Source organism: Amia ocellicauda, chromosome 2, assembly GCF_036373705.1.
Source record: "Amia ocellicauda isolate fAmiCal2 chromosome 2, fAmiCal2.hap1, whole genome shotgun sequence".
In the NCBI taxonomy this organism is placed as follows: Eukaryota; Metazoa; Chordata; class Actinopteri; order Amiiformes; family Amiidae; genus Amia; species Amia ocellicauda.
In genome coordinates, this window is record NC_089851.1 from 2,133,252 (window position 1) to 2,151,669 (window position 18,418).

Here is an 18,418-nt window from a genome sequence, read left to right on the forward strand (position 1 = left end):
ATCACGGACAGAGACACTGACTGAGACAGTTAAAATCAGTGCATTAAACCTGTGATTCACAGACCGGTGCAGCGCTGACCAGTTACAATAAACTGAAGGATAATAATGTATTAATATTGTGTTCAGGCTGTGTGTCAATGTGTGCAGGACAGTCCAGACACAGTCCGTGTGAAGGAACACGATTCAGTTAACGTGTCCATTTACAAGATAAATTAACGAATACATTAATACAGCAGATCTGGGTTTCCCTCTAAAACATAAGGACTGGTTTAATAAATGCGCCCATAAACGCCATGACGTGCACACTTCAGTTCAATTAAACCGGCTATATTGTATCTGGATGATTAATCGTGAAACGTGTGTATTTTGTTTCAGCTGTAACTTGCCTGGTTAAGGATCTGATAAGTACATTATAAATAATACGTTTGCAGTTACAAATCTGTAGTAAGAGTAGTAAATTAATTGAGTCGCATTGCGCCATTTAAAATACATGTATAGCAGCACAAATGATGATAATAATACTAAATAGCAAATATGTATTGTTATTGTTGCACATGGAACCGTATTCTCATGTGAACATGCGTGTGTGAATATAATGTTGTCTGTACACGTTTAGCTCTTCCTAACATCTCTAACAGAAACGTGTATTTATTACGCACAGATAATAAAACACAGACAAAGTCCTGTCCTCTCAGGCTGTGTGGCTCTAGTGTCTCTGTCTCTGTTTTAACACGGACACAATCCAGACCCGCAGTCGCTGCTGCTCATCAGAGACGGATCTCAGCGGCTGCTTTTACAGAAAAGCTCTGGGACTCCGGCGCGACGCGGCGCTTCAGCCAAAGGAACCGAGGCATTAATGTCCTATCCAGTGCTCATAATCATAATCATGTTCATAATCATAATCATCTTCATGTTCATAATCATAATCATCTTCATAATCACGTTCATCTTCATGTTCATAATCATCTTCATGTTCATAATCATCTTCATAATCACGTTCATCTTCATGTTCATAATCATCTTCATCTTCATATTCATAATCATCTTCATAATCACGTTCATCTTCATGTTCATAATCACGTTCATAATCATAATCATCTTCATAATCATAATCATCTTCATGTTCATAATCATAATCATGTTCATAATCATAATCATCTTCATAATCACGTTCATCTTCATGTTCATAATCATAATCATCTTCATAATCATAATCATCTTCATGTTCATAATCATAATCATGTTCATAATCATAATCATCTTCATAATCACGTTCATCTTCATGTTCATAATCATCTTCATGTTCATAATCATAATCATCTTCATAGTCACGTTCATCTTCATGTTCATAATCATCTTCATGTTCATAATCATCTTCATAGTCACGTTCATCTTCATGTTCATAATCACGTTCATAATCATAATCATCTTCATACTCACGTTCATCTTAATTTTGGCACTGATCATCCTCCATACACTCCTCATCGCGCAGCGCAAACGGATGGGATTTAGTTTGGTTTTGTTTTCTTGGACACACCGTCTAAAACCCGTGTACTGTCAAATATGTTGTCCACTTGCACATATCCAAACTACAATTATAATAATCATAAACATATCATATTACTATTATAATTATTATTAACCCTACTGTTATAATGATGATGATGGTGATAATAATAATAATAATAATAATAATAATAATAATAATAATAATAATAATAATAATAGTAATAATAATACATGTATTTAATGTTATTATTCCTTACAATAACGGGGAAGGGATTAAGCATGTTAACGACTAAGTAGGCTATACAGTTATGTCTTAAATAAATATCAGAAAAAACGGAAAAACGAATTCAAAAAGTATGAAAGTGTTCATTGCACACAGTTAAGGTCGGTCTGTAATCGGATTTTGTTTTAATCACAATGGGAAGGAGCTGCTAACGTCACTGTGAAAAACGCGTTATTAATTTCTACTCATTATGATTGAAGAGAAAATAATGCTTAGCTAATCTTTAATTTAATATCAGCCTATTTGCGCTCTGCAAAGACGTTTTACCAACTTTTGTGTTTGTTATTGTCGCCATATCTTCCTTATTTTATCACTGTGAGATCCAGGAACAGTAAAAACAAAGGCATGGGTTGTGTGGTTATGATAAAGAGAGATTGTAAGAGATGTATTAACGTATTTATGTCCATTGTCTTTTCTTGAAGGATAATGTCACGTAGAAGATACAACTTTTTTTGGCAACAGACCCCCCCCCCCCCTCAGTATTAGGGGACCCCCCTAAACTGTAACCCAAATCGAACACATCAAACCCTACTGGTCTGGACTGGAATGGACTGGGCTGGACTGGGCTGGGCTGGACTGGGCTGGTCTGGTCTGGACTGGGCTGGACTGGACTGTACTGGGCTGGGCTGGACTGGGCTGGTCTGGTCTGGACTGGGCTGGACTGGACTGTACTGGGCTGGGCTGGACTGGTCTGGTCTGGACTGGGCTGGGCTGGTCTGGTCTGGACTGGGCTGGGCTGGGCTGGACTGGACTGGACTGGGCTGGACTGGACTGGGCTGGGCTGGACTGTACTGGGCTGGGCTGGGCTGGACTGGACTGGACTGGAATGGGCTGGGCTGGAATGGGCTGGGCTGGGCTGGACTGGACTGGACTGGGCTGGACTGGTCTGGTCTGGTCTGGACTGGGCTGGGCTGGGCTGGACTGGACTGGACTGGGCTGGGCTGGACTGGACTGGGCTGGGCTGGAATGGGCTGGGCTGGGCTGGACTGGACTGGAATGGGCTGGACTGTGGTCCTCCTGCAGAACCTGGTTTGTACAAATCTGTGGCATTTCCGCTAACCTTGGCGCCTCTGCCCTGTCAGTCTGCTTGAAGCCACAGCTGTCGGGAAGGAGTTTAGAAATTATATTATTATATATTGTCATCGTGTCTGCCGACGAGCTGCAGTTATTTGAAATGATTACACTGCGCGATGTCTCTATATTCATGATCATGAACAATAATACAAATAAACAAATAACTACATAACACATGACATCCATAGGGTTCTGCAGGTTTGATCTCAATAATGATAAAACAGCAGCCTGCGGGGGCGAAGGGAGTGTGGGACAAGTGCGTGCTCGGCTGCAGCATACACATGCGTGAGTGTCGCAATACTGTAGCTAGTTTATTTATTTTGATCCTTATAAATCTGCAGTAACTCGTATTTTAAGTCACGTTTTCGTTGTAGGACTTACGATGACCAGTGTTATAATTAGCATTGATCTCTGGTGTTAGACGCACACCTGCGCAGCCGCGGTGTGTCCCGCTGTGTGCGCGCATTGCGGGAGGAGCCCCGCACTAGAGGCGCCGCCGGGTGCGCTGTGCGCGCAGTGCACCGTCAGAGCCCCAGCGGACAGGATGCGGGCCGCGCTGCTGCTGAGTGTGCTGGCCGTCGCGATGACCCTGGCGGCGGCTGGACTTGTTCAAAACGGAACCAGGAGCAACACCCAGCCAGTGAGGGTAAATAGACCTTATCTGTACCACACACGTGCATGTTTGTAGTGAGCTTACATTTTGCAGTGTTGGATAATAAAAGCTGCATGATATTAAAAACTAGCACACATACATTAAGGTCAGATTAAAGTACCCATTGTTAATGTCATTTTTTCACTAAATTGCTTTACAACACCCTAAAGCAGTGGTTCCCAAACCGGTCCTGGAGCCCCCACTGCCCTGCTGGTTTTTGTTCAAACTGGGCTCTCAATCGCTCAATTGACCGCTTAATTGATCTAACAGTTCAATTGAAGGTTCAATTAAGTCAATAAGAGTGCAGGGCAAGTGGGGCTCCAGGACTAGTTTGGGAACCACTGTCCTAAAAGGAGTAAAAAGAGTTTATACTAATTCGTCCCCGTTTTGAAGCAGATGTTGTGTATTAATATCGGGATGGAAATTTTCAAATTTAAGTAACTTTACTATCAGTTTGGGACACTACAGGTAAATGGCAACAGCTCAACGTTTCGACACCCTAAGACGCTGATGTGAAAGCAGGCCAGGCATCTACCTGCTCCTCATCTCAGGCACTAATAAGTACCTACTCTGGCAGTGAACCGGCCCCAGCCTGCAGGTTGCTTGGCCACAGTGAGAGCAGTAAACACGGGTTAGAGAAATGACATGGCCCGGGCGAAAATATCCTGTAGAAAATGACAGGACAACACATGACACCCTACTCTTAACGGATTGTGTTGGCGGTTACACAGACATCAGTGTGAACTCGCTCGTTTAGTCTGTCACAGTTATTGATGTATTTATTTTCAGAAAACCTGTTGTGAGGACAGCGATCTCCTATTAATGAGTATTTACTGGGTTTGGACGAATTTCGCCTGAATATCACACGAGATAGAAAAAACTTGTGGTAAGAGCAGTGAAAGTGCCTGAAACAACCTGCTCTCACTGAGTCAGTGGCGTGTTCATCACCACAGAAGGAAAGCTGTTTTTGGTTTAGATACAGGAGATCCTTTTATTTTTAGACAGAAGTTATAACCATATATAACCATATTGAATTGGTATCAGTAGTTGGGGTTTCATACCACTTTTTGAAGAAATTGTTACACAGTTACCTCGGTTTTATTTTCTTATTTATTTTGTATGCACTTTATTGACATTGTTAGGTAACAGTGACTGCTGGTTAAGTGACCTTTTGTGTAACCGCTCATGTTAGCTGGCATTGAGCTGTTGAGTGCCGTTTCCCTGCCTGTCTGTCCAGGTCCAATGTCTGTGTGTACTCGTCCCGTTGTTCTAATCCGCATCCTTGAATTGCCCAACAACTTGGCACAGTTTGTCTTGTCTTCTTATGTGTTTGCAGTCAGTGCCCTCAGTGCTTGGCAGCATCATGCGTGTTCATGGTAAAAAAACAACCAAAACAACCCTTTGAATCACAGATCTTTTTATTTTTGTGTTCTTTATATCAGGGCACATTGTGTGGACACTTTGGAATTGTTTCAATTACAGATAAACCGATGCAATTCAAGGGCACATTTTCAACGGGTGTGTTTTCCAGCTCAGGCTACTTACACTCAGGAAGAGACTTCAGCCCGTTGCCCACTGGATCCCATACGTTATCTATAGCCCGTCATCCCAAAAGTCACAGGGGGATTTTCAGAACTTGTGCACCAGAAGGAAATATGCATCTTATTTGCTGAAGATCACTGTCCATGTTTACATCTGAAAGTCTAGCCATAAGAATAGTTTGGGAAAACTGGCAAACTGGAGGATAAAGCACTGAAGCAAAAATAAAACACTTGTAATATAACAAGAATGATTTCACTGCCCTGAACTGAACATTTAAACACTGTGAAGATGCCTCACTTTCGGGCAGCCCTGGTTTGGTGTTTGAAGTCAATGTGATCTTTGTTTGTTCTGATTGTAACCTTGATGTGCCTCAGCTCTGAGTGCAGCAGTTTGCATTGTCCAAAGAGCACCAGTCTATGTATGTATATATATAATATATATATGCATCTCTGTCTCACATCCATCCATAGATCGATAGAATCTCTCTCGCTATATACATGTATCTATCCATAGTTCAGTGTGTGTTTAGTTCTGTATAGGTGTGAATATTGGTGCAATGCATTCCAACAGCAAAAGAAAAGGAAGACCAAAGTTTTCGGCAACTTAAATCCGCTGACGAATGACAGGGGCCTGGCAGGGGACGTGCTGGCTGGGATTGAGCTGCAGAGCCAGGAGCAGGTGGGCAGCGCATGTCTTTCTCTCTGAACCACAGTGGCACAAAACCATGATTCTGTCCTTCATGTAGGGTAGGGTTGTGGGAGGGCGGGGTGCATGGACGGACAATCTCCAGTAGGCACTCCAGAGGCCTGTGGGATATACCCTTATTTTACTACTTCTTACTTCGGCCATGTTGCCAGCGCTGTGGTGATGAAAAACCCTGATACAAGAATTCAGTCACTGCTGAAGGTAGTAAGGAATCCAGAGCTCTGATTGGCTGAAAATCGCAGCAACACCTGAAGACATAATTTTACTAATATTGAGGAAACATCAGGTATATTTGTTTGAATGATTTATTTTGAATTTTACGAATATATTACAAATGTTTTCCTCATTGCTATTGTGTGCCGATTTAAATATATATGTATTTGCTATTGATGACATTCTTAAGCTTAGGGTTGCGCGGACTGACTTGAACTGTGTCGAGCCAAAACAAGTGAGACAGCACTGTTGTCATTTTGTAATCAAAGTTATAATTTTATTTAAAAGCCGTTTTGGACTAGGCCCCGCGGGTATTCAAACCTCAGAGCACTCGTACATCACATGTTATGGGTACCACAGGAAGTGATGCAGTCAGATCCCTCCCCCAAATTTGCATTCGGACCGCGGTCTCAGAAACCCCTCCCAGTGCCTGTCTGATGCCCACAGCCTCACCAACAGAGCCATACACCCGCTACGCCCGCAGACTGGTGCCCCGACACCTGAGGGGGAGTTAATGCTCTACCGAGCTCAGAACGGGATCTCATCGTCGTAAGACTGACACAGTACTCCTGTATTTTCAGGTGTTGCCCAATGAAGCAGGAGGGACCCTTTGGGAATGTAAATTCAGAGCAAGAAAATCCCTGTCATCATCTTCTCTGTCTTATTAGAGTCTCAGCGCATCTCCTCTTTGCTTTGGTTTTTCCAGGCTGATCTGCACAGTTCATACGTGTTTGGAGCGACAATTCCATTGGAAGGCGACTCCAGCCAACCCGAAGAAGTGTGGAAGAGATTCCTGAAATCGAATGCTACTGACCCAGAGGTATACACACACACGGTCATTAGATATAGTGGACAAGAGTTCCAACACCCTTCACAATAATACAAATACAGAGAATAACAGTAACTGTGGAAATATGAGATAGATTCCCTCAAAGTATTGCGGTATAGATGGAAAGTGAACTGACTGTGTGGGATCTGCAGTGAATAAGATCTGTGAGGAGACACTGAATTCTGTGATTTTGTTCTGAGTGCTTCTCGTCCGAGTCTCGCCGGCTCTCTTCTCTGTTTTGGATCAGAATCGCACCAATCAGTCAGAGCCGTGTTCGAGCAGCGGAGGGAACGGCACCCGGGCCTGTGAACTGCAGAGACTCAATGGAACCGGACTCAATGAGACGGACCCACAGGTACCGAGACACGCCGACAGGGTGCCAACAATGAAATCAGTCAGATTAAATGTGTATCTCATAGGGTTGTCAGGTTAACCCCAAAATGTAATTCAATAATTGAGCCCACAATGTTAAATCAATCAATATTTAGAGTTTTTTGTTTTATCTACAATTATTACCCGATTTCTTAGCAGACACCCTTATCCAGGGTGACTTACAATTGTTACAACCAGGGGATAAAATTAACTTTTTTGGCCACTAGCCACTGTGTCTGGTAGAAGGAAAAAACTTACCAGCCACTTGGTATTTTTACCAGCCAAAGGCAAACATCACCAGAAATGCATGAGGGTGCGTACATGTGTGGTGAACATGTTAAACATGAAATTTCTTCAGGTCATGAATCCATCACAATAACAAAAGCTAATTGCACACCTGTATAGACTAGACTGGTGTGTATGAGGGAAAAGGATCTGGATAGAAAAACATGCTCCCAGTTTCTACTTGCAAGTGTTATAAGGTCTTTGATCAAAACACTGCATTCTGTTGAATTATAACACTTGCTAGTAGAGACAATGTGGGAGCATCGTTTTCAAATTAATCAATCACATCTGCAATAACATGGCAGCTAGTGGGGCTCTGTATAAACACACTAAACTAACAGCACTGTTGTGGGTTCTAATCCTGGGTGGGGCAGCGCTGTTGTACCCCTGAGCAAGGTACTTCACTTAGATTGCTCCAGTGAAATGCCCAGCTGTATAAATGGGTGCAAATATATGCCCTGGATAAGAGTGTCAGCTAAATGACAAAAATAATAATAACACATGAGAAGGGGTGTTATATGGTGACACATTGTTGCTCTTCATACTCCTCTTCCTCTTAACTTCTACTCCCTTCTCTGGGATTCTGTACATCATTAAAAGTCATTACATTTCAAAGTATGTTCTTAAGGCCCTTAAAAGTAATTAAAATGAATGCTGTTGTCATTGTTTATAAGCTACAATATAAAACTCTGTTTCTCTCTCTCATCTGCACTCTGACCACTGCTCTCACAGCAGAGCATAATTGGACCAACTGAGAGTGCCAGGGCTGAGAGAGGCCCTTTGAGTTGGGTTAAAAATATAATCTCTAGGGATGATGACAGACAATAACATCCTTTCCATTGGTCAATACCATGCCTATGTTCTGCGTTTGCACAAAAATCAGCAAAGATGCAATATAAACAAACTGCACGTTTCTCTCCAGCAGAATCTCAGCTACAGCAAAAAATGCATGTCTCTATCGCAAATCGTTTCAACATAAATGAATGCTCTGTAATTGATTAATACTTATTTAACACAACAATGTTGTTAAATTAAAATCTATATAAATAATACATGATTAGAAGACGTATGGAAATGGCATATTAACAGCAGACCTGTCAACTCTCATGCACCTCGTGTGAGACTCGACATTAGCACAACTTTTTATTGTCACAATTTCAAATTCACTATAAAGGTTGTGACTATTTGTTTATTGAATATTTTGCAGTTACGTCTGTAACTGACCGACCAATATGTTTTTCAATTTTTATACATTTTCATTCAATTGCCAGTTTAGTAATGTGAGCTGTAATGAAAATGCCTTAACATTAGCGTCCTTGTGTTTTCCGATCACAACAGCGAAGTACAAAATGTACACTCACCTAAAGGATTATTAGGAACACCTGTTCAATTTCACATTAATGCAATTATCTAACCAACCAATCACATGGCAGTTGCTTCAATGCATTTAGGGGTGTGGTCCTGGTCAAGACAATCTCCTGAACTCCAAACTGAATGTCTGAATGGGAAAGAAAGGTGATTTAAGCAATTTTGAGCGTGGCATGGTTGTTGGTGCCAGACGGGCCGGTCTGAGTATTTCACAATCTGCTCAGTTACTGGGATTTTCACGCACAACCATTTCTAGGGTTTACAAAGAATGGTGTGAAAAGGGAAAAACATCCAGTATGCGGCAGTCCTGTGGGCGAAAATGCCTTGTTGATGCTAGAGGTCAGAGGAGAATGGGCCGACTGATTCAAGCTGATAGAAGAGCAACTTTGACTGAAATAACCACTCGTTACAACCGAGGTATGCAGCAAAGCATTTGTGAAGCCACAACACGTACAACCTTGAGGCGGATGGGCTACAACAGCAGAAGACCCCACCGGGTACCACTCATCTCCACTACAAATAGGAAAAAGAGGCTACAATTTGCACAAGCTCACCAAAATTGGACAGTTGAAGACTGGAAAAATGTTGCCTGGTCTGATGAGTCTCGATTTCTGTTGAGACATTCAGATGGTAGAGTCAGAATTTGGCGTAAACAGAATGAGAACATGGATCCATCATGCCTTGTTACCACTGTGCAGGCTGGTGGTGGTGGTGTAATGGTGTGGGGGATGTTTTCTTGGCACACTTTAGGCCCCTTAGTGCCAATTGGGCATCGTTTAAATGCCACGGCCTACCTGAGCATTGTTTCTGACCATGTCCATCCCTTTATGACCACCATGTACCCATCCTCTGATGGCTACTTCCAGCAGGATAATGCACCATGTCACAAAGGTCGAATCATTTCAAATTGGTTTCTTGAACATGACAATGAGTTCACTGTACTAAACTGGCCCCCACAGTCACCAGATCTCAATCCAACAGAGCATCTTTGGGATGTGGTGGAACGGGAGCTTCATACCCTGGATGTGCATCCCACAAATCTCCATCAACTGCAAGATGCTATCCTATCAATATGGGCCAACATTTCTAAAGAATGCTTTCAGCACCTTGTTGAATCAATGCCACGTAGAATTAAGGCAGTTCTGAAGGCGAAAGGGGGTCAAACACAGTATTAGTATGGTGTTCCTAATAATCCTTTAGGTGAGTGTATAAGACCTGCCTATCTAGCTAATTTATACAATCTACTTCAATAAACAGTTTACTTTTCCACGTTTTCAAACATATGTAGACTGCCGGTCTACGTTCGGAAACACACCAGCAGGCTGTATATGTAATATTCATGTGTTTGTTGCTCCTCTTTCCTTTTCTGTCATTGCTAGTTTCCCAGAAGGGTGTTTGGCTTTTAGGTGTTTTTTTCCCACATCCTTAACCTGCAGGAAGCTTGCTTCTGCTTCATTGCTCTCCATGAAATATGTCCTCCTGGACCGAAGGCTGTCCAGATGCCAAATATTTTCAAAATACTTGATATTGCGGTTTGCCGAATCAACTAACATACCAACACTGCAACGTCAAATTAATTCGTATTTTGAAAGATATTGTAACGGACCTTTGTTACAGGGGGCTACAAATTAATGCAATAAGTAGCGTTCTGCTGCCACCACCTTTGTTCACCCGGCGGGTCCAGAATAAATTAATAGTTAAAGGAGAGGAGGGGGATTTCACACCACAAAGAACACCAGCAGCATCAAATCGTAGTAAATATTTATTATCTCGAGAAATCTAGTATTAAAATCCAAGCCAAGCATTCAGACCGGTGCAAAGATCTCAGCTTCAGGAAGGAGCAAACAGAATCACCCAAGTACATTCCCAAACCAATATTAAATCAGATGTCATCCAACAGATGCATAAAATAAATACAATAATCACCCATATAAAAAACCAATATGCACACAAACCAAGCAAGATAAATCAAATAAAGCCACAACAAATCAATATAAAAGAAACAAACCCCACAACAATCTGGATGTGTCTGCTCCTTCCTGATCGGCGCACAGCTCGACACATGGTCTATAACTCAACGAAGCTTTAAAATAAACAATGCAAAAATAATTAAGAATATAAAATGTTCTAGTTACTCTTCAGTAATTTAAAAGAAAGGGAGACGCTTCCCTAGGGTCTACCCTTTGTCAATGTCTCAAAGTGAGCGCCACGGTCCTCCCGTCTTCACCGTTGCCCATCATTTTAAAGTGCACATCAGTAATTGTGTCCAGCTGTTTAAATCAAGCACTTAAGGAGTTCAAAGGTCCATTACAATATCGACCAATATGCTATGAGAATCTAAAACAAGTTGAGTTCCCATACGCTTGTTGGCCACCCGCCAAAGTAAGACTGACAGATGTACCCGCCACTGGCTAAATCTACCCGCATTTGGTGGGTGTTAATTTTATTCCCTGGTTACAACATATCACATTATTTTCACATTTGTACCCATTTGTACAGCTGGGCATTTACTGGAGCAATCTAGGTAAAGTACCTTGCTCAAGGGTACAACAGCAGTGCCCCCCCCCCTACCTGGGCATTGAGCCCACAACCCTCCACTTCAAGGTCCAGAGCAATGACCACTACTCCACACTGCCACCCAAATATACACAATACAACCCCTCTGTATTATACTCTGACCATGTGTAGTATCGTAGCATTTCTCTATTCTTAGAAAAAGTTCAGGAGTTCCCCGCAACAGGTGATACCAGATGACGGTCAAAAATCTAACTAAGCTAACAATTTGTTAGAAAAGAAGTGTGTGTACATGGTTTCCCAGGTACACAAAAAATAAACGTCAAATAGAAAATATATGTTAATGTACAATAAGTTACCGTGTGTTGTTCTTAGGAAATGTCCAACTAGATGACATTATTGTAACGGTTCAAAAGGAAACAAAAAACATGGATATCTATTCCAATGTCCATTCAAATGTGCACATTTTAAATGTTGTTTCCAAAATCCAACATGATGCCAGTATTTGCTTTCGTACTGGGTGGCTGTGATGTCGTACTATGTAGCGTCAGTAGATGTCACTATGTCTAGATACCAGCAGGAAAAAGGGAAAAAAGTGAGTTCTATGCAGTACGAAGGAGGAGCAGCAACTGTACATAGTTACTCAATAAACCTTGTTATATACATATGTGTCTTTACTGCCTATGACACAACAGTGGTGTAATTGTCCGCTCAAGTATGTCAAACATCTTTCAATTATGAAAATAAACCTGAAGATGATTAATTAACAAATGCCCTGTAAGAGATACTGTAAACTTCAACTACAGGAAACTTGATATGTCAAAATGGCATCTTGGTAGTGTCATGTAAATTCAATGACAAAATACAAAGTTTGCTCAACACTTACTTCATAAATTCAAAAAAATGTAACTTCACCATTGTCAACTTCCACTTTTATTATCAATCATCAAAATAAGGAGGGAAATCAATTACAGCTTTAATGTGTGCTTTAAAACATTAATAAGCGATTCCTCAAGTTGTGTCTACAGGTCTCTACGACATTACACTAAGCCCTGCTGTTTACTCCCTGCAGGCTCCACTGCAGAAGGAGGCCGGACACACAGAGGACAAGGACTCCCCACACGAGGTAGGCTGTGGGAATCCTCCACTTCATCCCTGTGTCTGCGTTTTAGTCTTTTCCAACCCTGTTGTCTCGATCAGTCTGTTTTCACTGGAACAGAAGAGATCAGAGCAGAAGTACCGGACTGTGTTCAGGGGGCAGACAGGTTTACAGAGTGTGACTGGGGATCGACTCGCTCGTTCTCATCACACCTGCAGTTTGTCTTTCTTTCCCAGCGCTGTTGATTGTGTTGGGCTGCAGCGCGGGACTCTTAGCCTCTCCCTCATATGCATGTTTCTGTCTGTCAGGGGACTCGTGTGACACGCAGCCCGAATGGGAACAGAAGGACGAGGAAGGTAAGACCCACGTGCGCCTGATGAAGGCCGGCCGCTGGCTTGAGTGTTCTGCCCTGAGAGGGACCCCACTCCCCAGCAGAGATGCACACTCTGTAACACCACCCTTCCTCTGCCAATATTTATAAGTAAATCTAAAATATGACACCAGGTGTGTGATTCTGTCTCCTACTTTGTAACTTGATCTTATTATTTTGATTATAAGTTTCTTAATAACATTCAAGGTGAGATGATAACCAACATTTATTTAGCTGGTGTGTGTTTTGGGTCAGAATGGATACAATGAGTCCCAGGTTACAGTTTGTTTCATTGAGTGAAACATTTAACGCCACAACACCCCACTAACCTACTGTGCACTGATATCCCCAGTAGCCTTAACCTTGGAGGAGCAATTGCATTGAAAAGGATTCATTTATACTGTTTATAGTGTGAAAACTGCCCCATGTAATCATTTCTGGATTTAACTAAAGATTCCCTCAAGCTTCATTCACTTACACCAGAAACTTAAACAAACACAAGTGCTTCATTAGCAGACAGTATTTTAGAAAACACAGATGTATGCAAATAATAAAATAACTTAAATCAGTTCAGTCTCTGTATTTCACTCCATCCAGAATTGGCTTCCTCAGAGGTGGAACGCATTCATGGTCACGAGTCATGAGCTCATTGAAACTTTAAGGCCTTTTAGAAAATAGCAAACGTCTTTTCACTCAGATTATTATGGTTACCCAACTCCATAAGCATTGACCCCTGCATCCCCCTGCCAGCTAGCACTGTCTCCGAGCCTTCTCTCACTTCAGTCTGGGTGCACAATAATGTCTCCTACCCTGCGCTGTGCTACCCTGCTCTCCTCTGCTCTGCTCAAGGTCAAGCGCCTCTATCCCCACACAGTCTATTTCCTGAAAAACAATGGAGCAATGGAGAATCCTTAAAGGTCTCTTTAGTCTAAAAGCAGGCAATGCAGCCGGCCTTTAAGGTACTGTTACAACTCTGCCTGGAGGCTGGCCGGTGTAGTGTACTGCGCAGGGTCCTCATCGCACACGTGTCATTTCTGGCACACAGGGCCTTCTGTTCCACCCCGTTCTCAATGACTGAATTGAGCCAATAACTAGCTATACTGGACCGTTTTAAGCACAGTGTCCAGGTTGTGACTGAAGCAGATGGGGGTGTATAGAAACCCCCAGGACCAGCGCTGCCCACCACTGCTTTACAGTACGTCTGCACTAGTACTCTTTCCTGATGCCGTCCTCACTTATGTTCTGTTTTTGTTCACTAAACAGTCAACAGAGCAACAATGTTTCGGCTGTAGAATTGGATTGAGTGGAAACTCCAGCCAACCCGAAGAAGTGTGGAGGAGATTGCTGCTGAAATTGAAGATTGTCACTGACCCACAGGTAAACACTGTCATTAGACATCGTGGACAAGAGTTCCAACACCCTTCACAACAATACAAATACAGAAAATACTAGTAACTGTGGAAATATGAGTCAGATTCCCTCAAAGTATTGTGGAATAGATGGAAAGTAAAGTCACTATGTGGGGTTTGGAGTGAGCTGGGCGTGGCATGCATTGCTTCCCATGTAATCCAACTGCTGGCTGTGTAACGGGTGTGCGTGGTCTGCCGTATATCTGGCTAAATGCACATCCGTTGACGTCTACGTGATCTGCGTTGTGTTCTGTGATTGTGACTGTGCTGACGGAAGGAAGGACCCGGACTACAAACAGCTACTGGTTGCTCCTTTAATGCAAGCCGTATGGCGGTGGTATCTGTACAAATCAGTAAAAAACAGAAAAATGTTCTTTAACATGCAGTCTCTTCCACACACGTAGTTCGTCAGTCTCCTCCTCTCAGTGAGCAAAGCGCGAACTGCGCTAATTTACACTTACATAGGCAATCTAAGTTAACATAGTTCCTACGTTAACACAAGAGTGATTTAGATGACTTTAAAAATAAAATGAAATAAAATACATTTCCAATACATTTGATTACATATGGTTTTCAGAATGTTAAACACAACCAGTAAAATATTTGTGTAAATAATGAACTAACTGAATAAACATACCTGTACAAATCAGTAAAAAACAGAAAAATGTTCTTTAACATGCAGTCTCTTCCACACACGTAGTTCGTCAGTCTCCTATTAGCAAATAAACACACAGGAAACCCCGTAGCACTGAAAAACATGTGTCTCCCGTATAACTTGTAAAAGTGTATTTACAGGGCTTACATTTTGACAACACGGCTGCATGTTTACACTCTTAAGACTAGCATTCACTTTATAACTGCATATGGTTATATTATATTATCTACAAAACGAAATAAACTCTTAATGATAACCAGCGGAAAAATCATTACCTCCTCTCAGTGAGCAAAGCGCGAACTGAGAGAGACGCAGAGTTGACGTCGTAATACTGAGACCTCTTAAAGCAACAGTACAGGTATTAACACTTCAGTTTGAATATACTCTAAACCGTACAAAACATGTTATGAACTTAATAAAACACATATTATTCAATATTTATCAGGATTTGGTGAAGTTTCAACAACAAAAAAATAATAATTTCAACCTGGTTACAGCTGCATGTAGTGCTAAGTGCTCGCTGACATGCATTTAGTTTGCCATCTGTCTGCCTGGTGCTGAGCTGCCTCTGTGCGTGTTTTGTATTTCCTGTGCCAAGAACACCTTTTACCCACCTGTCAATCACAGTGTAAAGGCCCAAAACCTGCTGGTTTGCATGAGTGAAGAATCCAGTCTGTCAAGCATCAAAGCTGCTGTAAAGCACTGGAACTGTGATTTGTGCCCGTCAGCTCGGTCAAATACCTGTGATGCTCTTTCAACTTGTCATTTTCCTCTCCCCACCTCTCCATTGCGAGTAGAGAAGCGGAGATTAGATTCACGGTTCTGTTTAACACAAGCCAAGCCACGAAGGGTATAATATGTATTTATATGCTCATGCAGATTAACCACCAGGTTAAGCATATTAAATGCCTGCAGTGAAAAAGATCTGTGAGGAGACACTGAATTCTGTGATTTCCACCCTTGTGGAAGCAGATGCGTTGCTACTCGAGTAAACCGCAAACACATATATCAACTGTAAACACATCATTAGAGACGATTCCATTACAAGCACCTGTTAAATCGACAAGAGATTATTATAGTTTAACAATGTATTGTCTCCACATATTACTCGTTCTCAACACAGTAACTGCTTGTCTCCCTCAAAGATCCTAGCAAACTGGATAGGGCCTACCGTAATTACACGTATACAAGGAGGATTAGAATACTGGACATAGAACAGACCGTAATTACTTGTGAATAAAGGAGTATTACAAATACTGACCTTAACAACACCAACTGCAGAATGAAGCTCTGGGGCTGATTATTGATTAGGTTCACTGCTTATTTGATATCATTCTGCACTTTGTATCTAGTTTTCATGGTACTGGTTACTTTTACATTGCTGGTACTCGTGTTGTTTATATTGATTGCCCCTATGCCCCCTTCCCCTGTGTTCTGGTACCTATTTACGCCGATCCTGTACCTAACGTGGCAGCAATTGCCACCCCCTGCTCTCACGGTTTTGGACCGTCGCCGCCACCCATTCTCACATGCTGCACTGTTCCGGGACCAGCGCCTGCCTCGTCACCCGTCCGCTCTCATATACACTTAGCGTTCCGGCACCTTCTGATTTACAAATTAAGCACTGCCCTTCCCCTGAGCTCTTAACTATGACTTCACATTTTGTCTGCAATTAGCTTACAGTCTAGGATGTAGGACTTGTATTTACTGTATGTTTTCTTATGCACTTATATAATTTTGAACTTGTAATTGTATTATCTTTTGATCTGTAATTTTATGCTGTATTATTGCACTTTTATAATGCTGTTATGTTTTGTATGTCGCCCTGGATAAGGGCATCTGCAAAGGAATAATAATAATAATAATCATTCTAGTGCCAGATACACTACAAAAATGGTTGGCCCCCAGGGAGCAATGCCCCCTTGGAACCCCCACCAGGGCTTTGCCCGTGGACCTCAAAGGGGGCCTTGGCGGCCCCCATACCCCCGGCCTAGCTTGTCCTTTGTCCTCTTCAGACTTTCAGATATGTTTATCTTCACCCACTCTCATGTTTGAGTGTTGGAAACAAAACTAAGGTCTTCTTGCAGCCGTGCATATCATAGCAAGGTTAGCTAGAACAAGAAGTGCAGTATTATTTTAGGTATTATTGATTGACTGTGCCACTTTATTTATTTATTTATTTATTTATTTATTAAATCTTGTATTTTTGTATTGAGAGCTAAAGTAAACAGCAATGAGCTACATATACTTATGTTTTTGAGTAGCTACAGAGGCTCTGTTATTATTTATTAATAGTTCACTTTATTTTGAGGATAAGCCTATCAGGACCAGGACACCAGGTTAACATAAACACAAAGTAATAAAGGAGTTGTTATCCAAAGTATATGCATACTGTGTTGTTTTCTGGTTGACAGGTTGAGGAATGTTGTGCATACGCACAAGACAATTTTAAGTGTCTTTAGCTGACGCCGCTCATGTGGTACTCAAAAAACAATGTCCAGGGTTGGCAGGTCTGTAAATGCAATAGAAGTGTATGCTGTTTCTGGAGCCTGCACTAAGCCCTGCTGTTTGCTCCCTGCAGGCTCCACTGCAGAAGGAGGCCGGACACACAGAGGACAAGGACTCCCCACACGAGGTAGGCTGTGGGAATCCTCCACTTCATCCCTGTGTCTGTGTTTTAGTCTTTTCCAACCCTGTTGTCTCGATCAGTCTGTTTTCACTGGAACAGAAGAGATCAGAGCAGAAGTACCGGACTGTGTTCAGGGGGCAGACAGGTTTACAGAGTGTGACTGGGGATCGACTCGCTCGTTCTCATCACACCTGCAGTTTGTCTTTCTTTCCCAGCGCTGTTGATTGTGTTGGGCTGCAGCGCGGGACTCTTAGCCTCTCCCTCATATGCATGTTTCTGTCTGTCAGGGGACTCGTGTGACACACAGCCCGAATGAGAACAGAAGGACGAGGAAGGTAAGACCCACGTGCGCCTGATGAAGGCCGGCCGCTGGCTTGAGTGTTCTGCCCTGAGAGGGACCCCACTCCCCAGCAGAGATGCACACTCTGCCTGGAGGCTGGCCAGGCCACAATGTAGTGTACTGCGCAGGGTCCTCATCGCACACGTGTCATTTCTGGCACAAAAGGCCTTCAACTTGGTGTTGTTCACCGCCACGCAGTCCTGTCTGGAGCACAACACTGTGCTTAGACCTGTTATGCAGAGCATCACTATTGGAAAATAAGCCACTCCGGTGATATGAATATGAGGTTAGCGCCCCAGTGTCTGGGTCGGTCACTCAGTGAGGCAGCAGGTCACGCTAGAGGGTGTTTGGGGTGTGCTCTGCGTTGTGCTGGGTGTTGTGTCTTGTTTAGTCAGTCCTCTGTGTGCTGTGGTGTAAGGGAGCAGAACAGCCTTGACAATGAATGCCAGTGATGCTTTAAAAAAATATAAATAAATCAGGTGAATAACTGTCCCAATAATATAAACCCAGTGCCAGTTCTGGCTTCTGTTCCACCCCGTTCTCAATGACTGAAGTGAGACAATAACTGGC

General features: G+C 42.5%; 1 protein-coding gene and 1 long non-coding RNA gene across 5 annotated transcripts in view; one reads left to right on the forward strand and one right to left on the reverse strand.

The window, feature by feature from the left end:
- The first annotated feature begins 3,368 nt into the window (after positions 1 to 3,368).
- LOC136761672 (uncharacterized) overlaps positions 3,369 to 18,418 on the forward strand; it is a 28,069-nt gene continuing 13,019 nt past the window's right edge. For 2 of the 4 annotated variants that reach the window (XM_066716185.1, XM_066716188.1), the window contains exons 1-9: positions 3,370 to 3,512; positions 5,631 to 5,738; positions 6,685 to 6,798; positions 7,055 to 7,162; positions 12,419 to 12,472; positions 12,754 to 12,801; positions 14,079 to 14,192; positions 17,461 to 17,514; positions 17,796 to 17,843. In XM_066716185.1, the coding sequence (XP_066572282.1) occupies positions 3,411 to 3,512; positions 5,631 to 5,738; positions 6,685 to 6,798; positions 7,055 to 7,162; positions 12,419 to 12,472; positions 12,754 to 12,801; positions 14,079 to 14,192; positions 17,461 to 17,514; positions 17,796 to 17,843 (750 nt within the window). In that variant the 5' untranslated portion in view covers positions 3,370 to 3,410. Of the gene's footprint in view, positions 3,513 to 5,630; positions 5,739 to 6,684; positions 6,799 to 7,054; positions 7,163 to 12,418; positions 12,473 to 12,753; positions 12,802 to 14,078; positions 14,193 to 17,460; positions 17,515 to 17,795; positions 17,844 to 18,418 lie in introns of all 4 variants that reach the window. The other 2 variants (XM_066716186.1, XM_066716187.1) reach the window with 2 other exon arrangements.
- LOC136761929 (uncharacterized) lies at positions 12,262 to 15,364 on the reverse strand. Its single transcript, XR_010820409.1, has 2 exons — positions 15,155 to 15,364; positions 12,262 to 14,936 (listed from the first exon to the last, which is right to left on the reverse strand). It is a non-coding gene; the product is annotated as an uncharacterized LOC136761929 (long non-coding RNA).